The 23,931-nt window shown below is 40.7% G+C and overlaps 1 protein-coding gene across 1 annotated transcript in view; it reads left to right on the top strand.

Moving 5' to 3' along the window:
• The window catches only part of bmp2k (BMP2 inducible kinase), a 55,930-nt gene that overhangs the window by 23,993 nt on the left and 8,006 nt on the right, over positions 1-23,931 (top strand). Inside the window, exons 2-15 of the mRNA XM_082556060.1 lie at positions 1,670-1,788; positions 3,997-4,102; positions 5,384-5,526; positions 8,569-8,690; positions 11,239-11,320; positions 13,548-13,680; positions 14,970-15,073; positions 15,159-15,238; positions 15,447-15,595; positions 16,016-16,215; positions 16,320-16,505; positions 18,982-19,226; positions 19,541-19,707; positions 20,122-20,235. Of these exons, the coding sequence (XP_082412186.1) occupies positions 1,670-1,788; positions 3,997-4,102; positions 5,384-5,526; positions 8,569-8,690; positions 11,239-11,320; positions 13,548-13,680; positions 14,970-15,073; positions 15,159-15,238; positions 15,447-15,595; positions 16,016-16,215; positions 16,320-16,505; positions 18,982-19,226; positions 19,541-19,707; positions 20,122-20,235 (1,950 nt within the window). The remainder of the gene's footprint in view (positions 1-1,669; positions 1,789-3,996; positions 4,103-5,383; positions 5,527-8,568; positions 8,691-11,238; positions 11,321-13,547; positions 13,681-14,969; positions 15,074-15,158; positions 15,239-15,446; positions 15,596-16,015; positions 16,216-16,319; positions 16,506-18,981; positions 19,227-19,540; positions 19,708-20,121; positions 20,236-23,931) is intronic.

Below are 23,931 nucleotides of genomic sequence, written 5' to 3'. Positions count from 1 at the left end.
AGGACCAGGCTCAGGGTAGGCTTCCCTACCCCTTCAAAGGTCTATTTATTGCTTAAGACTTTTAAGTAGTTTACTCAAAAAAATGTTTGATTCCACCGCATTTCAGAAACATTTCGTAACCAGTCCACTCATCCTAGTCCTAGAAGCAATCAAAGCTGGAAGGAAAACGCTGCAGACGAATATTTTATGCATGTGATGGGTATAATCACAGGTTTAAGAGTTAAAGGCTTGCACATCTGCAGGTCTGTCTCAAACACCAACTTACCATGACTTGTGAACAAGACCATGAGACACTTAAGCTCTCCCAACCCAGAGGAATTAATTCAGTGTTTTATTATCTGGAAAATTGTAGTAATATGTCACTTTGTGGCATTTATAGAAACTCTAGTGAAAATGTGGGCTGCTTATCCGAACAGTCAAACTTTAGTCTCAAGAAACCTGTTGTACGATTTCGTAGAATCACCAGTAATTATCAGATTCTGGGCATTTTTGACACTGCCAATCCCGATTGAAGGAAAGACTAGAAAGAATAGACCCAACTAGTCTCATTTTGAATGCTGTTATTTTATTTGCAGTGTCACATTTACACTGAACACAGCTCTAACATAGCAGCTTGTCCTCTTGTCTTTAGCTCCCTGTTTTGTTCTGTTCTGAGCTTGTGGGATGACCTCATCCACTCCTTCCAATCTGATAATGTGTGCTACATTAACACACTGTTGCGACCACATATAAGCAAACACTTTGCTTCAGTCTGTTTATGTTCTCTTTGCCAGACCGGGGCTTGCTGTCTTCTGTTTACTGTCCTCACAAGGACACACAGATGTAACCGTCATTAATCAGATACACTTATGTAGCACTCCCCTCATTAAAACACAACTTCCGATTGTAGTGAGTATGTGGTCTTTTGTCCTGAGGTGACTTTCATAACAAGTGCACCATTGTAGAGCTTTCATTCCTCTCTGTGGTCAGTGGACTTTGATGCCCGCCACTCAGTGACTCAGCAAACCCCTGGTAATCAGACCAAAGGCTGCCCCATCACAGCACACACTGGCACATCTGTCTTCATTGGCACACTGTATCCCTAAACTTCAATTTTCCACTTTCTGTTGGAAATCCACTGTGGTTTAAAAGGAAAATGGCGTGATTTAGTCCGAATTAGATCCAGTTGGAGTTCAGACCATGCAGGCCAAATAAGCTTATCCTTAACCTGTTAGCTGCTGGTTAATCAGCATTTTGGAGTCCTTTTCAGAATACTTCATTATACACAGTCTGTAATTGCTGTTTTACACAAGGGAATCAAGAAATGTCATCCGTTTGGGGAGATTTTGGTTTGTTACCTTCACTTTTCAACCCTTGAAGTTCTTGTTTGGCATGTGCACGTGTCTTTGTTGCCTGGCCACCAGTCTGGATGAACTGTTGATAACCATCCACGAGTGACATGGATGGTTTATTTAAAAAAAAAAAAAAAGAAGTTTAAATGCACTTATCATCATGTTGGAACGTGAGCCATTTTCCATTACGAGACTCAATACAGAATCTTAAGTGAGAAGTTTTATACATAGAGTGCCTCCGTCTGAAGCCTCATGTTATCCTGTACAATAACTTCCATACAAGAGAAAGTTTCGAAGCAGCTGATGTAAAGATAACTTATCATTCCGTCTTCTTACAGGAGGCTTCTCTGTGGTGTTTCTGGCTCGTACGCACAGCGGTGTACGCTGTGCTCTCAAAAGGATGTACGTCAACAATGTCCCGGACCTGAATGTCTACAAGAGAGAGATCACTATCATGGTGAGAGCAGCATCAGTGTTCCTTCATTTCAACTACACTTAAAGCCTTTGTGCTTATCTTTATTGCTAAAGTGTTTCAGTAACATTGTGGAAATTTAGATAATTACTTTTACTTTATCGTCATATGACAGTGGAGTAAGTTGTGTGCCCATTGTAAGTGCTTTTTCAATAGTTTTACAAAATTTGCTACCAATGTCCGTCATCCTCTCCTACAACTTTGGTGTGATGAGGATGATATGCAGCTCTGTGGGTCATTTATTAGATTTATCATGAGGTTATGCGTCTTGCTCTTGGTCTTCTATTACTGGTATTGTTGCTCCTGCCGCACCTGGTCTATTACTTATTAAACCTTATTCAGGTTTGTATAAATGAGCAGCATCAGCATTTCATAAACGGTAAAAAAGGAAAACGATAAATACATTTGAGGCTTTTGTTTTGAAAGTCTGAACCTTTTATGTCCAGGTATATTTTCTACAGCTCACGTGCAGTGTTCATTTAGAGCCTTTGACACAATTCTGAGAACCCTGTTAACTTCCTGTAACTCATTAGAGGCTTTTATTTTGAAAATGTCATTATAGTGCCAAAAGTTTGTATTGCTGCATTTTTAACCTTTTTCTGGTCTCAGTTTGAGTTTAAAAAAGGAGTTTTAATGAATGATTTTTTTTTTTTTTAAGAAATACTTCAGTCACGGGCAAGCTGGGTTGCTCACCTGGTTGAGTGGGCAACCCATATGCCAAAAGGCTGCAGGGTCCTGGGTTTGAGTCCACCCATAACCATTTCACATATGCAACTCCCTTCACTCTTTTCCTGCTTTCATGTTATTCTCCTCTGTCCTAATGAAGAACAGCTCACTATGAGCTGTTTAGTCAGCTTTGTGTGTCAATTCTTTTTCATCAACTGGAACAATGTGTCACACACACACAGCTGACCTTAAACTCTGACACAGTTCAGGTCTGTCAGGACACGACTGTAGGTGTGTCGGTTTCCAAGAAATGCTGCAGTTTCTCTCCTCGTGCTGCCCTTTGGGAACCAGCAGATGTGCTCTGATGCATTAATAATACAAGAATAAATAAAGTTAAGATTAAGGCTACATCCACACGTACACGGATATTTTTGAAAGCGGAGATTTTCCATTTTCGTTTTAAAAAATAATCCCGTCCACACGTGAACGCAAAAATGAAGGAAAACACTGCTAGGAACATGCCAAAGTAACAGGTGGTGATATATTCCCAACCGTGTAGAAATGTTGGCCAATCAGAAGTCTAGAAGCCTCGGTGGGAAATAGTAAACAAAGCTGGGGCATAGAAGCAGAACAGAGTCGTATGTGAGGAGGGACAGTAACTGTGTGTGTATATGTAAGCATTTAAACACTGCAGAGAGTACAAGTAACAGTAATGTAGAAATTCATTTCACCGAAACAATAACGTGGCGCACAGTGTGACGTCAAAAAAGGCGCACACCTTTGACGCTGCGTTTTCTCCGTTTTCCTCGTCCACACGTAAATGCAAAAACTGAGTTTTCGAAAATATCCGTAAATCTCCGTTTTCAGTGACCGAAAACGCAGTTTACGTGTGGACGAAAGGTGCAAACGCATAGAAAAATCTGCGTTTTAAAAAATACCCGGCTACGTGTGGACATAGCCTTACAGAGTTAAGAGATGAGCATGAGTTATCAAGTGAAAAACCAAAACAAACAGAGCTCGCCTCTGAAGCAGCTGAATTGCACTCACACCTGTGTTTTTCTTCCAATCATACTTGGCAAAGCCAGCAGTTACAAATATTTACGAAAAACATTTTAATAATTCAGAAGATGTTTTAATTCTAGGAGAATTTATTTTATTGTATGGATGAATTAAAAAACAAACAAACAATTGCAGTGTGTAAGATTTTATGCAGTGTTTGGCTCATCGGTGACTCATCTCTGATTAACATGACGGGAGTCTTTAAAGCAGTTTGCAGCACATTATTTCAGACTGTGGTTTTCATGCTTCTACATTCAATAGCTGGGTGAACCATAACTGAAGCAATATAGGAGCAACACTACACATGTCTAAACATGAACCAGCACTCACTAAAAAGAAGGAAAAGAAAAGTTTGTGTCCAGTCTGACGATCCTTTTATCACATCAGTTGATTCTTTGTGTTGCTGTTTAGCACGTGTTTGATATTTCTTTCTGTCACGCTCTTCCCCCGTTTTCTTCCTCTTTGCAGAAAGAGCTGTCGGGCCATAAGAACATCGTTGGTTACCTGGACTCTACGATCAGTCCTGCGTCAGACAGCGTGTGGGAGGTCCTGATCCTTATGGAGTACTGTAAAGGTACAACCTGTCCCTGTAAATATAAACATGTTCTGACAGGCCTCATAGTTCTGCTTTATGCATGTAGTCGTTTCTATTTTTTAAAAAGCACTTCTGGTTTTTATTTTGGTTTGAGTTCTGTTTTTGTTTAGGTTGGGGGGGGAAAAAAAATAAACACAAAAGGACAAGCAATGAATAATCTGCTAACTAGGTGATAATAAGCTGGCTGGCTTACTGTTGGGTTAGTGCGGTAGGACTCCAGTATTGGTTGCCAAAGCAACCAATGTGGTGGGTTTTTTTTCTCTGCAATTTTTCCCCCCCAGAAAGCCTTGTCTTTTCAAACTGTTGCAACATCTCCCTCTATATTTGTTAATCTGTTCTGTACTGATATATCATTAAAACTGTAAAAAATTGAGACTTACTCGACCAGCTGATGCAACACAATGGCCCACAGATAGGACGCCACTTTTGTCATATGGCACGGTTTGGCAGAGCAAGAACAACAAGCACAATGGCTCCATTAATCAGCACAAACTTCACCAGTTAAGCAAATTTAGGATAAAGTCCAAGAGGCAGAGGAATAAACGTGTAAGGAAAAAGTAAAAATGTGCAGCATTTTGTTTGCTTTCTGCATCGTCTTGCATTGGTACTATTTAAGTTTTTAAAGCTAAACGATTAATTGAGTTTCGGCTTCTGAATAATTATAAAAACAAAATAACTGAAATAAGACCGGTCTCTTCCATTTATTTTTGCTTTGAGACTCTCATTTCTGTTTTCTAACTTTTTAAATATTTGGTTATAAATGAAGTGCTTGCCTTACAGCACTGTGCTTTTAGTACTTATAAAGCTCTGAGTCGTCTTTTTGCCCCCATCTGTTCTCATGGTAAGGCGGGCTTGCGTGATCATTTTGTTACCATTGTGTAAAATTGGCTTCATAGACAAAAGAAACCCACCCGGGAGTCATGATGGCCATTACCGATGTCTACCAGGCAACCCTTTGTGCCCAGCAGCATTTGCCTCTTTCTTTTTTCCTTTAATGCAAGCATCATAAGTTAAAGAATTGTGTTGAGTAATTGAGATTAAAGTGTGATTATTATTTTAGCACCCCTGGCCTCTATATTGATCATGCACTGCCCTTTAAAGCAGTTTTGCCCTCATCAGAATAAGTTTACATGCAAACAGTACAGTAGTTACTGAGAATAGCTGATAATAGTTTTTATGGTCAAACATGCTGTATGTATTGTTTTGATCTGTTTTCACTCCTAAAGCGGTCTCTCCAACCCCTTTATTCTCTCTCTGCAGCGGGGCAGGTAGTGAAGCAAATGAACCAGCGGTTAAACGTGGGCTTCAGCGAGGCTGAGGTCCTCCACATCTTCTGTGACACGTGTGAGGCCGTGGCCCGCTTGCACCAATGCAAAACGCCCATCATCCACAGAGACCTTAAGGTGAGGCCGGTATTTTTGTACTTTTCCATCCCCTCCTCTGTTTCATGAAAGAAGCTTAAATGATGGACAGATGGGTTGGTGACAGTTACACTTGTGCAGCGTAAAACATAGAAAGGTAAATGTACATTAACGAATTTCAAAGGGCTCAATCACCCCACAGAAGAAAACAAAAAAACCCAAAAAAAACTAACGTGTTATTTTGTATTTTTAAAAAGCGCGGCCTGACTGCAAAAATCACACTTACACAGATGTTCATCCACACAAATGAAGAAAAGAAAGACCACTTGAGCTTTAGTGAAGTTAATAGGATAAGGCACCAGGTAAGATAAACCAACAGTTTAGTTGGTGAAATATTAAAATATAACTTTTGTTTAAATGCGATGTCTACACATTATTACAGTTTGAAATCTGAAACTGTTAAACAGTGTCGGATTTGTTAAATGATTAACTTTACGGTTAAAGAAAAGTGTGTCACCTGCAAACTGTAAACCCTTTCCTGGAGACGTGTGTGTGTGTGTGCAGCAGACGCATACAGAATGAGTAACTCTGGTTTGCAGTTTAAGCAGGTTTCTATTTAATTAAATATCAGATGTTATTTATAAGTGAACTAAATTTGCGTGGTCAGCAGGAGGAATGCTTTAGTTTTACTTCACCCCTCATTCTCACTCCTCTGCTTCCTCTTACGTGTCGCTGCTTCCTTTGCCAGCTCGTTCACTTACTTCCGCTCCTTCCTCTCGTCCGATAACCCCGTTTGTTGCTCATCTATGACCTTTTCCGGATTGTTCCAGAGCTCCAAAGTTAAATCTTCCTGGCCAACTTTAACCCACTTTAATTTTTAGATTTCTAATTCAAAGGGTGGCTAAAAGCCAGATTTGCCCTCATTTGCTGATGCCTGGAGACTGGTGGTAATTTCCCACCCTAGTTGAATCCTCCTCAGTGGCCCCATCAGTGCACTGCTGTACTCAGTCCAGTTGGACAAGCCTCTAAACAGTGCAGTCCCTTCAGCTCCACAGGCTGGTCCTCTGTTCGCTGTCTATCTGTTCAGCCTACACGGCTTACATAACGTTGCAGGGACACAAAAGACTGCGGAGGCCCAGTCACGCAGTGCCAGGGGAAGTGAGAGTGCAAAAAAGGCCCTTAACCCTGAGCTGTCAACAGATTGAGGCACTCACTGTTTCTTTCATTAGCTCAGGTTTTCCTTGGACAGTTTAAAGTCTTTTTGGTCTCATCTTTTCTGCCACATCTCCCACAAACACATCACTGGTTTCCTCCTTTCAGATGTTTAATTTTAAAATCTTATTCCTGGTTGCTTTTCATTTCTTTCTGCCTCAGAAGGTAGAAATATTAACTGAAAAATGAGGCATTAAACCCACACAAAGCTGGCTTGCTCAGTTCAGCTGAAACATCAGTGTTAGATCAGGTTTTGTGAGGATGGAATCTCTGTATAATGTAATAGGAGTCGACGAGCCACCGTTTGGTTGTTTGCTCATCTGTCTATCACAGCTGATGTGATTTTAGTGGAATACTTCATACCAGTCTGACTTTCCAAATAAATTCAGAGTGCCAGGAAGCAGTGTCTGTGTTTTTAAGGTTTTTCATTAAACACACACTAATGAGATCTTTTCAAAATTACATCCAATTGTTTATTAAAAACTAACCATAGTATTAAACTTAAAAAAAAAGGCTGATGAAGTTATAGGAGAGAGTTGTTGAAGCTAGGTTAAGGAGAGAGGTGAGGGTCAGGGAAGCACCTTTATGACTTCATACTGAGCAGTCATAATGTGATATTTGCTTCGATGGTGCTGATTGAGAATCCCAGAGGGAGTTACACTTGGATCTAGAGAAAGGACATGAGGGTCCCAAAACAGGAGCTGTGGTGCATTTAGGAAGTCGGGAGTGGTGATGTATGCGAGTGGTGCAGGAGACAAGTATGAGACAGCGAGACAGTGGTGAGGTGTGCTTCAGGAGTGACTGTTGGGTTCAAGGTTGGGGTCTGATTGCATCAGGGATCAGCTCTGAGCCTCTCGCTGTTTGCAGTGGCAGATTGGTTTCTCTATAGACTGTTTACACACAGCGTTGCGATCTGCGCGTCCAAGTGATCCTGGAGAGGTGGAGATATGCACTGAAGGGAAGAGGAATGAAAGTCGGTATAAGAAAAACAGATATGAACTGTCAGTCTTTGTTTTTGACTCTAAAACTCATACCTTTAAGACCTGAGGCTTATGGTTTTTTTTTAGGTCACATGATGACTCTCTAAACACATTAAAAATGTGAAATTATTGGTGTTAACCTCATTCCAGCTTCTTTCATGGTTAAAACATTTTGGACAACAGCTGCACAAACTGCATCAGAAGCGAATTGTCTTGGTTGTCCTCTTGGCCTTCTTTGTCTTCTTCATTTTCCTCTTGACCTTGACCATCTCGACATTTCTGATGTCTTTTGACCCCTGCGTGTTAGGATGCATTGTTCCAGACCACATGCAAACAATGGCCAGTGAGGTGTCGTTGTGTTTAGTGTGTCACTAAGGCAGTGGCTTTGTGTTTACACCTGGGGAACGGTGTGCTCTCCCCAATGTGGAAAAGTATGACTTGGGTATAGCGTATTAACGAATGGTTGGACTGTGTAATTGCAGATAAGATTTGATGACTTCAAAAAACAGCCCCTCATTAGTTATGATTTACCAACATTTGGACCAGACCTGAAAGCTATGTTCAGCAAAAGCCAGCAGTTGAAATCTAAAGCATCCATAAGTGAGGTATAAACCGTCAAAGTGAGGAGTGACAAATTATGAAATTAAAACATTAAACGTTGTACTAAGACTGCAGCTGAGAGGCTCTGAAAACATTAGAGACTTCTACTTACCTGTGCACACTAACACATTAGAATTATTGTCTTCTTCTGCTGTTGTTTTCCCCCCCTCGCTAGGTGCATCTGTGCTGTGCTGTGTAGGGTTTTCATTAATTTTTCCAATAGTTTTTATTTCCATTATGTCATTTTTCTCCTGAAAACATTCCAAACCCTGCTGTGTTTCTTTTTTGCCAGGTTGAGAATATCCTGCTGAATGACCAAGGAAATTATGTGCTGTGCGACTTTGGCAGCGCCACTCACAGAGTTTTACTGCCACAGAAGGACGGCGTGGCTGCTGTGGAGGACGAGATTAAGAAGTAAGGGTTTTTAGGGCCTGAACATAGCCAGTTGTTTGATGTTTGTCAATGTTTTTAAAAATGTGTCCTGTAAGGGAAGAGCTGTTAAACGCCACCAGCAACCCCATAAAGTCTCTATATTAGGACTTTTTTTTTTTCCTTTTGCCATTTTAAAAAGTCAAATATTTTCTTTTTCTGAGTCGATATGAAACGATAAGATTGGTCTGATGAATAATCAGGGACTGCTTCACACTGAGAGGTAGACTGAGTGGAATATAATACTTGTTAATATGTTCATGACAGTTTGTTTTTGTGGCTGGTGGATTCAAATTAATTACTTTTCATTGTTAATAATTTTTCTTGTAGTAAAACTGATGAGATTAAGGAATCTATTCTGTGAGAAAATGTCCCGGGCTAAGATGGGCAGCATTAAGTATAACAAGAGTAAAATGTAAAAATGCTTAAATGTCATTATCTATCATAGATGATGATGATGATAAAAACAAAACGGATAACCATAAAAGAGAATCATGGCCTTATATTTGTTGTTTTGGTTAAAAAAAAAAAAATATGGAGGAAAAAAAAACAAACTAATATAAGTCACAAAGTGAAAACATTGTTGGATGTAGACTGTGTGCGTGTGGGCATGCGTGTTTACGAGCCTTTAAAGATCGTTGCTGATAATCAAATCTTGAATTCAGAGGAAATGTGAGGCACATAAACAAGGTCAGTTTGCACTATGTGGCAGTTTCTTGGCAGTTTTTGCCTCGTTATCTTTCTTAGTTTTTTTTTTTTTTTTTTTTAAATAATTTCCAGTGCAGAGAGAGGTGCTGCCGTCTGTGGTAGGTGGCTGCGTAATGGCCCAGAACCAACAGATATCAGAGATTATGCCCAGTAATGGGATGTGATTACGTAGGCACTTCTTGCCCCATGCACATTTGTATGGCAGGGATCTGCAGTCTTAGATGTGATTCTGTTTGTATAGTGTCAAATCACAGAAGCCTGTTCAGCATTGGCCTGTTCAATTTCACCCGTTTATAGCTGCAATAAAGTCCAGTATGTGTGGTTGTTATCAGTAATAGGACGATGTGTAAATCTGCCCAGTCATACAGAAATGGGCTTTAGATCTACGCTGACTCAGCTGGTTTTCCATCTAACATTTCAAAGCCGGACTTGCTCAAAATGCAACCAGCTGTTTTGAATGTTATCAGACAGATTCTGAAGAGGAAACTAAATGAAATGTTTGTTCTTCTATTGCAGTAAATGAGGAACTCTCTGACCTGCAGTCGCTTTTTTTTTCTTCTGTGCATCAATAAACAGAAGCAGACAAAGTCATGAAAGCATTGAAAGCTTGTATTTATGTGAAAGTGCAAAACGATACACATAAAAGTTTGAATCTGAATTTGAATTATAACTTTGGCCAGTGACTAAAAAAACAAAAAACTGGTTTGTGTGTACTATGTTTGGATATCTTTGAGTACAGAAAATTGGAGTGCTACTATACTTGTGGGGACCAACAGTCACTTATGGGGACAAATCCTGGTCCCCATGAGTTTGTAGGCATTTTTGAGGCTCAAAATGTGGTTTTAGCGTCAGGGTTACAGTTAGGCTATGGTTAAGGTTAGACATTCATTTTTGATGGTTGCAGCAAGTGGCTAGGGAAAGCATTATGTCAATTAGATGTCCTCACTGAGATATGAAAGTGTGTGTGTGTGTGTGTGTGTGAGTGAAATCAAGCACACCCTTCTTTTGCAGTGATGTGCTTTTGCTTTGCACTAGAAGTTGTTTGTAGCGATGAATCAGAAGAGAAAAGGTCATTTGAATGTGAAGTTCCCCTTGACTTTATCAGGCCCCTTATTGAGCCTGTTGTTTAGCTGCTTAGCTACATCTTTTGTTTTGGTTCACTGTTAGAGCCAAACATGTTGTTATGAAACCTAAAAATCCTCTCCTGTCCTACCTGGTCAGTGTTAAAACAGCTGAATAAAATAGTTTGATTCTAGCTACTACACATAGTGGCGCGTTTGAGGACGTCAAAAACGAATAGATGTATACTTGCCTGTTGCCTAGTAGCAAAATCAGAAAACATACAAAGAGTCTTTTCAGTTATTTCAGATTAATGATGACCTGAAATATATTAGGTATTTTAATTTTGTGACTTCAACAGCCAGCAAAAACATCAGGCAAAGCCAGCTCAAACTGTACCAAACACACCTATTCAAGCTGCAGATTTCACACAGGAGTCGTCCCTGGATATGTTCCAGCACCACCTCCACCCCAGCATCCACCTGTAGGCTCCAGGGGATGTTTAGTAATCACTCCCCAATTTTCTGTGTGTAATACAGAGCCTAGTTGCCAAGCTCTTAACTGTATTCTGTTGTAATCACTCATTTTAAACATCAGTTGAGTGACTGAAATACACTTCATTTAAAAACAAAACTACAAATACTGAAAATGTGTTAGAGTAGAAATGTAAATCAGCAGTGAATGACGGGGAGAAAGTTCCTAGCAGTGCTGGATTTTTGAACAGGACATACTTTCATCTATTACTTCCTGTTGTTGTGTTGTACAGGTACACAACCCTTTCTTACCGCGCGCCGGAGATGATTAACTTGTATGCAGGAAAAGCCATCACCACTAAGGCTGATATATGGGTAAGGTCCTTCCCTGTTTGTATGTATGCTGTCTGTGTGTGTTACGCAGGCTGCAGGGCTGGTTTGGCCTGGCAGTACTCTGCCCCGACAGGTTCCTCCTCTCTCTTTCTCTCCCAGCTATTTGCCTCCACCAGCTCTCCAGCAGCGTTTTTCCTTCATAAAACATTGAGCAACATCAGTCACAACAAAGCTAGTTGTTCTTCCCTCTCTGCTCCCCGTCCTTTTTCATTTTGGGTCCATATGTGATTATTAGACTCAGTTAAGGGCCTTGATAGGCTTGTGTGAAATGGGCCTCTGCTGTTTTGAAAGAAAGAGGCAGAGAAGCAGAAACAAGTGTTTGGACAGGAGCCATTATTGAGGAATTGTGTACGTTAATGACGTAAAACAGCCAAGGATGTGGCTGATAATGGGACAACTAGTGTTTTATTTCTTAGAATGTTTAGTAAGCATCTTATTTTGTTTGAAACATTTAAAAAAGACCTAAAATTATTAGTAGATTGGAAGAAGCTGTGGTGTCAAATCTAGTCAAATCAGAAACTTTCACAAAGAATTAAAGGCCCCACACTCTTGACCCCATGCCATTTGCCTACTCCATGCTACGTTAGATCTCTGGCTAGTTGTTGCCAACGCATAAATGCAAAGTGTCATTAAACTGAATCGAACAGATGGGCCTGTAGATGAGCCCATTGTCACAGATACCTGATCAGGGTTATTGAGTCGGGCTCGGACTGATATCTGATCCAAATGTCAGATTTATGCATCAATATCGTACATCAGTAATAAAGTGATGATGATTTTTGCCATTATCAAGCTGCTCCAGATGATGAGATTAAGGTCGATCCTTTTACTTTGCATGTCTATAAAATACTTCTTTAATGCTTCCTCTATGAATACATAGTCAGTCAGTAGTAAGACAGCACGGCTCAGCACAGCCTGATGAAAGTGGCTTCAGTCTGTTAGAGCTATTCAGTCTCTGGTCGAAGGAAAATGCCTACTGTAGGAGTCCAAAAAACCCCCAGCTTCCTGTCAACTACCCCATGTGCTGTCACTTCCTGTTTTTGAGCCATGTGCCTGACGGTGAGCTGTGCCTCACACACATTTCTTAAGCGTTTATTCCTACTTTGTGGGGTTGTTTGGTGGTCACGCTGGCTCACTTAGATTAAGAGCATCAGCCTGGATTAGCTTGTTAAGGAGAGTGGTGCAGACTATCATCAGATGGAGCGCTTAAAGGGAAACCGTTCCCTAATGGGGCGGCTAATTCCAAAGTCTCTTTCATCCCAAACTGCATGGTCAGCAGATATGCTGGATACTGGAGCCAAATGTAGCTTAAGCTGAATATATGTTTTAGTTCAGAGCACTTTTGCATGCCGGTTTGTTTGGACAGCCATACTGCCTGCAGAGCAGACTCTGGGCCTGATTTTGTAAACACAGTTTTTTAGCGTGTGACATGAATAAAAATATTATTTTCTAATAAGGACCTGTGCACCTCTGTAGGAAGAGAAAGGAAGCATCATTTCGAGGGCCAGGGCATGGTTTCTTGATCTATTCAGTGATTGTAGAATCCCATTTTTCTTTTCTTTTAATGTGATGAATACCAATGAGCACCATTGATAATTCTCCTGCACACATCATCTTAGACTTCTTACAAAGACTTCTTGTATCCTTTAATGGTAATCTTGATTTGTTTTCTATTTAAGCCTATCAGTCAATTTTATCACATGCCACCAAATTACTGAAAACATCTTAAAGATAATTTCAGTGGTTCAGTAATTCAGGAAACATGCATTTAAAGTTTATCACTGTTGTTTGTATCGTCATTGTCTCAGGGCAAGGAGGAAAGCACCCAGGTTCTGATGGGTATTTTGGGTACTTACAGAGTTTTGCTTTAAATCCTTTGGGCTGTTCAGGCTTAGTTGAACAAACCTAGTATTTCTTCAGTTATAAACAAAATGTGTCTGCATCAAAAACTTCCATGGCATCTGATGTTTAATGAGATATTGTTATTATTATTATCAATATTAGCTGCTTTATTTTGGGAGAAAATGAGGTGGTGTTTGAATTGAAGACATGGATACACTCCTCACGCTGGGTGTTTTGGGTTTTGCGATAGAATACACACTAACAAAACTTGGGTATGATGTTGGCACTGGGGCTGAGTCTCTAGCAGTGCCCATCCTCAAAGTAACTGGATACAGGTGTTTGACCAGATTGTTTGTTTTCTCCACAGGCACTTGGATGCTTGTTGTACAAGCTGTGTTTCTTCGCACTTCCATTTGGGGAGAGTCAAGTCGCCATATGTGATGGAACCTTTATCGTTCCAGATAACTCCAAATTCTCCTTCAAGTTGCACTGTTTAATCAGTAAGTTGGAGTTTAACGTGTCACACGGAGCAGCTGAATACAGCTTTGTAGTTATTAATAACTATCCAGAATAACTTTCGTTTGTTTTGTGTTTTCCTGTGGTGTCTTTTTTGATTCAGTAGTTATTTAACATCATTTTGTCAACGAGCAAAATATTCTGTCTGCAATTTGTCTCCCACATTTGCAGATTATCAAAGATGTGAAAAAAATGTTGTTTAAATTGGAAATCGTCTCCCGCATTATGGAGCTTGACTTTAGGCTTGACCGTAACAAATGTTACTTTGATGTAATTTCACAGATAAATATAAGAAATACAAAGCCATGTTACAGTCTCCACCTTTTTAGTGTGGTTTCTTCTCCGCTGTTGTCACCCACAGAGTGATCTCTTTCAGTCTTTTTTTTTATTTTTTTTAATGCATTTACCCAACTCAAGCCTGTTTGAACCAGTCGAGGACGTCAGTCACGACAGCTTTGTTTGTGCTCAAGTTATTTCACTTCCCCAAATGTATCCTGTGGCGGAGCTTCCTTTTTAAAACACTTGACAAACAGCTCCACCAAGTGGTCAAGGGAAGACGATACATGCCAAATACATGTTGTTCTGCACCAGAGTTGATATAGTTAAACTTTTTTAAATGTATTTTTTTAATATAAATATATTTTTAATTTAGCTTTACTTACTTTGCAGAGTGGGTTTGCTGGTTACTGTTTCATTGTTCTGGATTAAAAATATTTAGTTTTAAAAGAAAAGATTTCTCTTAATTATTATAATGTCAGGGTCAAGAATTAGGAATTTAGACAAGATTTGATTTGATTTTGATTTTATTGATTAGCATTCAATTATCTCAATGAATACAGAACAAAGATCTACCACAAAGCAAGAAAGCATGAGACAAGGCTAATCAAAAGGTATTGGCTGAAGCATTTGCTTATTACGCCAACCCTTTTAACAAAAGATCTTTTTGCATGCAGCTCCTGTACACAGGGCTCGAAGCAAAGAATAAAAGAAAGCAAAAACAAAACAAAAAAAAACTTTCCACCTTAGATAAGTAACTACATCAAAGCAAAACAATCAAGAGGACAAGATATTACAGCAGCTCAATAGTGTAGTGGTTTACACAATTGCCCAACAAGCAAAAGGTCAGTGAACAAATGCATGAAAGTGGTTTCAAATAGTTTCTTTTTTCAACTGTCTATTTTTTACTTTTGTTTCAAGTAACTGAAACTTCCTTTTAATTAACTGTAGAAATCTTGCTCTTGTAGTGTATAAAGTGATCTTTAATCTTCTTCAGGATATATGCTCGAACCAGACCAGGAGAAGAGACCTGACATTTACCAAGTGTCCTATTTTGCCTTCAAATTAGCTGGAAAAGACTGTCCAGTGCCAAATCTCTTCGTAAGTCACAGGCATAAAACAGTCAGCATGTCTTTAGCCTTTCCTCACTGGCTTATTAAAATGAACCTCCCTGCTGTTTATCTAGAACTCTCCCATCCCGACGTCACTCCCTGAGCCTCTGACAGCCAGCGAGGTCGCTGCTAAGAAGAGCTTGACGAAAGCCAGGTGCTGCTCACCGACAGTTTTATTATGTATAAACTGAAAATGGAAATGATGGATTACTTTAATCTTATGTATTCATTTTTTATTTTATTGTTGTTGTTTTTTTTGTTTTTTTTACCTCTTGAGATCACAGCCTGTCAGCTGTTACAAACGCACATAGTACAGTTCTTCCTGCACATGCTGAGGGACACTTTTGCTTCCTCCTTTACAGGATCACAGACTCTGTGGGCCCAACGGAAACATCGATAGCTCCCAGACAGCGGCCAAAGGCTGCAAACAGTAATGTCCTGCCTCTCACTAACACTGTCACCCCTGTCAAGATGACCGTGCCTTCAGCACCCGTCAGCAACGGCCAGAAAGGTTTGTTAAACATCAGTAGGATGGATTTTTATATCTAAGAAAATGTCTTAAAGGAGTTTGTTAAAAGTCTTTATTTTGACTAAATACAGTACAGACTATATACACATATTATTTTCAAACAAACCAAAACACATTTCTTAAAATTACTGAAAATTATTTATGATTATTTATTTATGCATAAATTCCCGAACTAAATATCTTCCAAATGAGGATAATGCTGCAATGTTTTGCTCATTGCCTGCATCCTCATCTGTGGATGTAGGCAGAATGTTGATTGACTGGTAAATCAGCAACCGGCTCAGCTCTCGTCACCATGTGATATCTGAATATATAAACCCCTCGATATCCTGAATTTAGATTTACTTGTTATTTCCTTTTCTGGAGTCTAAAGAACAAACACTGTTCATCTGTACCTCTCAGCTCCCACTCCTGGCTCTGGGCAACCATCCATACAGTCTCAGCCTCAGCAACAGCCTCAGCCACAGGCCAGCAGTCAACAACACAGAGTCCTGCAGCAGCTACAACCTGGTGATTTGCGTCTGCAGCAGCTACAACAGCATCACCACCACCAGGCAGTGCAGCAACAACATGCAAATGCACATCAACTCCAATACCTCCAGGTACGTCACACCATGATCCCAGTTATTAAGCATCAGTCATTTTTAAGCCATCACTTGGAGGCAATGTTTTCCAAACTTTTTTTTTTTTTTAATTTTGACTTCAGTACCAACAGGCTGTGCAGCAGTCGCTTCAGCTTCAGCAGCAGCAGCAGCAACAGGCCATGCTCCAGCAACAGCAGCAGCAACAGGCCATGCTTCAGCAGCAGCAACAACAGGCCATGCTCCAACAGCAGCAGCAGCAGCAGATGATGTATCAGCAGCAGGTTGCTCAGGCTCAGTACGCCGCCATGGTGAGTCCTTTCAGAGGTCTAGATGTGACGCCAAAACCCCCAGTGATGCAATAAGATACCCTAAACTTTGGTGACTGCATTCGTTATGTTTAAAAAGGACGTTTGGTTTAATTCAACATCATCTTTGTTTTGCGCACCTGTGGACCACTTCCAGTGCTCATGCAGTTTCTCCTGCTGAAGAGAGCTGGGTCTGCAGCCAAGACCCAGACACCAAACAGCAGAAATGGCTCCCAGTCTATCTACCTGTAGTCATGTAGCTCCAATGCTCAATATTTAAAAATCAAGAAGGTAATACTTGACTTGGACAGATCTCAATTTCAAATTCTCAGTTTGTTCTGGCCATATCAACAAACATGTGGCCCCTTTTTGGCCTTGTGCGGCTTGGCTTATGTGGAGTCTGCTCTTGAATCGACAGCCATCAAATTGAATTTGCTTTTTGTTCAAGCGACTGGAAAAAAAAACGTGACAGCATTTCAGAGCAGAAGACTTTATCCAAAACTGCAGTAAATAGTTTGAGCAAATGACAGCGAAACACATGGAGACACAGCGTGAAATAACACGGAGCTGAATATTTCATTTAATGTCATAATGGCCTAAATTTGCTCTCTGTTCCAAACACTGGCAGCCAGTCCTCCTCCCTCGAATCTCCTCACGTCTGTGCCAAGCAGCATTGGAAGCAGACGCTCAAACTTCCTACTGAATCTGTCCAAATATTCTGAAAACTAGTATTTACTGAATCAAACACACAAACACAGGTCCTCCAAATGTGCACTGTAAGGGCGGCGTAATTTTTAGTCTGTTTCCCACCGAGCGCGTACCATCTGTTTTATTTCAGAGGCAATCTGGTCTGAGCGAAGCCACGAGGGGATCGAACAGAGGGTGAAATGGAGCAGTTTTATCTGTGTTGCGTTCTGACATATGAAGCGGTTCATATTCGGGGGAAGAGGCGAGTGCTCAGAATTACTGTTCTTATTCCCAAGATACCTGCTTAGTGTTTAAAAAGCAGCATTTCCACACCGATCTTAGACCTGCTCCTTATTGTGAGGAAGACGCGTTGCACATTTGTAATATGGTTTAATGACATTGGATCAGTTTCATTTGTGCGGTACTTTAAATGCACAACAGCAGTGTGGAAAAAACTGCTTTACAAACTTGGAGAGTGGAGAAAGTGTTGGATGACTAGAGGATTTAGAGAAAAAGGTGAACCATAAACTGTATTTTTTCATTTCGTCGTCATTTGCAGAATTTATTTATATACTACTCAAACAAATTAAAGGAACACTTTGGAAACACATGAGACTGCAATGGGGGAACAAATTATGCTAGATATCTGCACTGATATGGACTGGGTAAAACTGCTACATTTTATAGAACTTAAAATTATTAACCTGCAGAGCCCTGAATTCAAAGACGCACTGAAAATCAGTGAAAAACTGATGCAGCAGACTGGTCCATTTTGCAAAAATTTCATTGCAGCAACTTAAAAAGGTACTTGTCCCCTGTGCGCTTGTATGCATGCTCTTAATGAGGTGATGGATGGTGTCCTCTGGGATCTCTTCCCAGATCATGAGTGATTGGATGACCCTAAACATGAAGACCCAGAGGTTTTCTATTGGATTTAGGTCAGGCGAGCGTTAAGGGACGGTCAATGTTATCAATTCCTGTATCCTCCAAGCGTTGTCGTGCACCAGGAGGAACCCTGGACCCACTGCTCCAGTGTAGGGTTTGACTGTGGGTCCAAGGCTTTGATCCTCACACCTTCTGGCAGTTAGGGTGATGTTGCCTATGGATATCCCTTCCCAGACCATCATGGACCATAGCACCAAACTGTTCATACTGAACGATGTTACGTGCAGCATCGCATTCTCCACGCCTTCTCCAGACCCCTTCACGTCTGTCACATGTGCTCAGGGTGAACCTGCTCTCTTCTGTGAAAAGCACAGGGTGTCAGTGTTGGAACTGCCAACCTCGTGAAGTCTCTTTTTGGTTGTTTGGTCCGAAATATTCACACCAGTGGCCTTCTGTAGGGTTCTGGCAGTGTTCATCCTGTTCCACCTTGTACAAAGAAGTCGATACCGGCCCTGCTGATGGGTTAAGGGCCTTCTGTGGCCCTGTCCAGCTCTCCTGAAACAATTGTCTCCTGGAATCTCCCACGTGTGGTTGACCAGATCAATACCCCAGAACTTTAACTGACTTGAGCATCTTGTTTCGAAGTGTTTCGGACTCTCTGATTGGCCAGAAAATTGATCTGTCAGCCATAGTTTGAGTTAGTCGTTATTAGTTGATGTGTTCAGTTTGGTGTTCGATGTGCTGTTTTGACTTTCATTCCCTCATCCCTCCCCTCCACCGTGTCCCCAGCTTTCCAAATCCAGAACTGGTTTCTAACAACATTTCATCATCATAATGCGCCATGAAATCAATGGTCCGTCCCTCATTCCCTCCCCCCCTTCTTCTCCCTCTCTTCCTTCCCTAACAGCTGCAACAGTACCAACAGGCTTTTGTCCAGCAACAACAGCAGCATCAGCAACATCATCAACAACATCCACAGCAGCAGCAGCAGCATCATCCTGCTCAGCAGCCTCTCCCCTATATGTCTTCCCCTCTTGAGTTCCAGATCCCTCTGGGTTCCTACAATGCGACCACACCCACCACAGGAACTGGAGCTGGTACTTGCCAGATGGGGGGGCCATCTCCTGTAGATCCCTCATACACTAACCCCAGGTAATGTCCTTTGAATCTGTTTGTGGAAGTGAAATTAGATTGGTTTCCTTCTACATGTGAGAGTATTTCCCTTCTTTCCATTTTTAAGCATATAGAAAGTTTTTATGTGATGTGAAAATGGGATTTACATTAATCATCTGTATGTTGAAGATGGATGCAAGCACCGTGACCTCAGCCGTTTGTTCTCACTTCAGCATTGGGTTTTTTCAGTCCTATCGGTTGTTTGGAAAACGCATGCAGTTTGTGAAGTCTTAGAAATATCTGATTGGTATTGTCTCTAACGTGGTCTGTTTGCTGTCCCCTCTCTGCCGTAGGAACCCTCTGCTGTCCACAGATGGGGTCACCCCTCCTTTGCAGAGCTGCAGCAGTGCAGTCAGCAACCCTCCCGATATGTCAGGCTGGAACCCTTTCGGAGAGGACAACTTTTCTAAATTGACCGAGGAGGAGCTGCTTGACCGGGAATTTGACATGCTCAGAGCAAGCAAGTGAACTCTAACGTTTTAACTCTTTTGTCATTTCAAGAAAAGAAAGAAAAGAGGTGATTGTTTGAAAAGTGTTGCCGTAGACGGAGAAATTTTCTGTAAACATTTCAGCTCCTCGTTAATGTCTTTTTCAGATAAAGGGAAAAATCTGGCATGTGAACCACATGATTGTGTATCACCGTGTTTATTTAGCTTTTTAACCAGATGGAGAATAAACATTTTTCTGTTGTTAAAATAGCAGATTTTGGGCATTGTGCTCTTACTGAGTGTATTCTCAGAGCTGTGGGAGTCTGTACATATTTGAGGGAACATTTATCAGTAACACCCACAATCATATGCAACAATATTTAATTTCAAAACTACTTCTATCACCTCGTAGCTGTAGATATCTAATTGTGATCTTTTATGTACAGAAAAGCCAGCGGAGAGGACAACGAGCGTGGAAACTGACCGACCGCCGCCTGCCGCAGCCAAGCCCCTTCCTCCAGAGGATCTCTTCGGCTCAGTCCCATTTGTGGCCAACGCAGGCAAGTCTTAGAGGAGTCTCTACCGTGAGGACCCAACACTGTGGAGCCACCTGCCTCCCCCAGTCTGTCCTCTTCCTGCCCCCCCCCCCAATCCCAGTCTTCTCCCCTCACCTGACCTCTGGTCAGAAGCTCCTATGCCACAAGGACCCAGCAGTGGGCCATTTAAAACCAATGATCAGCCAGATTTGTGTTGTTTCCTAATGTTAGTTGGAAGATTTAGATGCACTTATGCTGTCATTATGAATCATATTATTAATAATAATAATGATTTTAAAAAAGCAAATTGCAGCTTTTGCTCCTCCTGTGGTTAAAATAGGAAGCGAAGGAGTAGCAGGTGTGTCGATGCATTCAATGCAGTGAAGTTTAACAGAAGGCTTATTAATGAAAATATAATGTCCCGTTGGAACAAACCTTTATGCAAGTCAGATGGAAGTCCACTCATAAACACGTCTCTCTCCACGCGGCTGGAGCAAGGTACTAACACAGAACAGTCAGAGGTATGTGCTCATTGTGAGGCACTTTGGATTAAATTACACTTTGAATAAAAGTGCATTAAAAAAGTTTGGTGAGAATCAAAAACTTCTGTGTCCAGCTTGGACAAGAGCTGGATGAAATTGCTGTTTAAAAGCAATATGAAATGTCACGTGGTTGGTACTACAAAGGGCTGAGTGATGTTTAAATGTCAGTTATTTAGTTTCTGACTGGTGAATAAATGAATACAAAGGCCATCTAATTAAAAGAATTTCAGGAGTCATAAGAATATTTTTTTTTCTTCGTGGTGTTAAATTTTGCAGCAAATTCATTATAGCACCATTTGAATTTAACAGTATTACAGTCGTCTTAATAAAGCGGGTTATTCGGTGTTCAGCCAAACGCTTGAGCTGCTTTCGAACTTTTGCAGTTCCTTCGACTCTGACAGGAAGTCGCACCTTTCTGCATGTCTGCACTTCAGGAATGAGGCCATAAAGTTTACAGACAACTCCAGCACAAGAGGAGCCTTTAGTGACGTTGGTGTTTGCTGTGGCAGCACTGACAACTTGTATATTTACAAATAAACAGATAAATAAAATTAGAGTAAAACACAGAGACATTGGTCCAGGCTTTAAGAACCTGATTTGGACTCATCAGGTCAAATATTGTCATTTTTCTGACTTCAGAGCCGAGTTGGAGCATTTCCGTAGTTTGCTAATAAAATGGAAAAACGGGCACACACTAACTATTGCATTGGCAAAATGAGAGAGCTAAATAACGGTTGTCATCACTGTGAAGTCCAGCTGCGTTCCTGGGAAGATCCATAGATTTAAACCAGTCCTGTACATCAAGGAGTCACTCACAGTGAGGCAGTGAAGGACAGTATTACTGCGTAGTAAATTACAACCCCCACAGCTCCTTCCTTGGTCTGTCTTTTCTAAGTTTTTCTATTCAACTCAGTTTTCATCAGAAAGGAAGAAAAAAAAGCTCTGATTGTTGGAACTCTTTGGTCCGAAAGCGTCTGTTTTACTCGCAGCTTTGTAAACATGTTTTATTTTGCATGATTTACCATATCGGAGAGTTGGTGCTATATATTTGGTGTTAGGGACTGAAACATGTAGCTGAGATGATCTCACACCCATCTTTCAGCTCCTGTATTATTACGACGTCTGTCGAACCATCGCTCAGCCCTGGTACTAACAAACTCCACTTTGAGGAGGGGAAAAAAGCAAACTTGAACTTCCAAAGTTATGGCTCGTTGCCGTTTGTTTACATGGCGATACTGTCGCCCCTGCGCGGCCATTGAAACTGCAAAGATTCCTCACACGTTGCACAATAGTTTTCCCGAAGCCTCAAATGTTCTTCACATGTGGAGTGAGCACTTTACTGTGGAGGCCGACGTCATAACCTGATGATTAGTTCTTCTGATTTGGCTTCATTAACCAGACTGCTTGTGGTTCACCCCCCCTCCCCTTCTTCCCTAACACAGATCACAGCCTTGTTAAAGCAATGTGAATATCTGAGCGCAGTATTTCTACATTTATCACATCTGTGGCAGCAATAAGCTTCTGTGCCTCTGTACTCTTCCTGCTCCTTAAATGTGAATTGATTAATGTTTTGATAGGTGATTTAGACACGCTGTTTATAATTAATGGAATATATTTAATGATTAATCCTGAAACATTTTATTTTCTAAAGGAGAGTGAGTGTTTTTTTCTTTTCTCTCTCTCTACAGTAAATTCATCTCAAACACGCAGGCTTAATGCAAATCCATCTTAGAGTAGATTAAGACAAGATGACAATGCAATATAACCCTATAAGCACTTGAATGTAAGTGTGGAAATATTTTATTGTCTTCACTTATTACTTAAGGAATATAAAAATCTATACAAGTTCAAATTGGATAAAACGAAAAACCAAAAAAGAAGCCAAAAAACAAGAAAAGGGACTCTTGTACCGAGCTGATGCAGAACCCACTTTGTTGGGACTCATTCCTTCAGGCTGGCATGAAAAAATTTGCAGCAAATTTTGGAGCAGCCTCTTCGCTCGTGTTTGTGCCATCAGTTGGTTAGTTTAGTGTTTTGTTGTTTTAAAGCCCGCTGCCGACTTTAAAAACCGGATCGGGTCAGGTTTTATTTTCCGTGATTCGATATCGGGCTCCAGCTCCACCTGCTGGTCCCCTGCAGCTCTGCTTCTGAGCGTTAAACCCTAATAAATATCCAGTTTGTGATTTAAGTGTTTCTGGTGTTGGCGACTTGTACTTGTGCCTGCTGCCAGACGGTGGGGAAGTTGATTTTAATCCTCTTTGATGACCAACAGCTGACAGTATTTTTATTTAATTTTTTTAACAAAGGAACTACATTTTATAAAAAGACCAGTGTGCTGATTTACTTTACAGGAACTTCCATAAAATCTGACTTTAACTCTATCAAGCGCGGATAACAGGGTGCCCGTCGTAACCCTTAAAGATCTCTGAGTAACTTTATGAGGTCGAATCAGAAAATGTGTTATTGGCCTTCCCCGTACCCGATGTCACGGCGGATTACGACATGTTATAGGTAATCTTAACCTTTAAGTGACTAATTTATCCGCTAAAATGAGCGAGTGTGGTTACGTAAAAGGATTTCTTTGAAAAACTTTCCTTTATCCATGACAGATTTACTCTGTTTTCATGCAGTTAATTTACCTGCTTAGAAAATTATAGTGGATACAAAAACTTGGATGGTTAATGAAAGGATGTGGGTTTTTTTTTTCTTTCTTTGCCACAACAATGGACCAAACAAGTGATTAAAGTAGATCCCACTCATATAAAGGATGATGATTTTGATAGGGAGCTGCCACAGCTCGACTTGACTCTAACTTTCGTTATTGTTTTAATAGTTTTATGTTGAATACAACTGGCTGATGGCACATTCTCTTGTTTAAATGTTGATTTTTGGTCAAAAATTGAGGAAATTTTGATTTATTCTTTTTTTTTTATTTGTTTTATTCTTTCTTTTTATATATATTTGAATCCATACAATCCTAAAGGGCTGTATGTTTGTTGATCCTCACTGTGCTGCTGTTTATCCGCCTTAGGTCAGCAAGTGAGCATTTCCCTTGGCACTCATCCGTGCACACATGAACCATATCACATTGTAATGAATATAGTTGGTGGTAATTTGTGTTTAGCTGAAGGTAAGTTTGGAGTTAAAGCTGCTTGATGCTTCTGTTCCACCTCATTTT

Source organism: Aulonocara stuartgranti (assembly GCF_965226115.1).
Source record: "Aulonocara stuartgranti genome assembly, chromosome: 12".
In the NCBI taxonomy this organism is placed as follows: domain Eukaryota; kingdom Metazoa; phylum Chordata; class Actinopteri; order Cichliformes; family Cichlidae; genus Aulonocara; species Aulonocara stuartgranti.
This window is presented reverse-complemented; position numbering and strand designations above follow the sequence as displayed.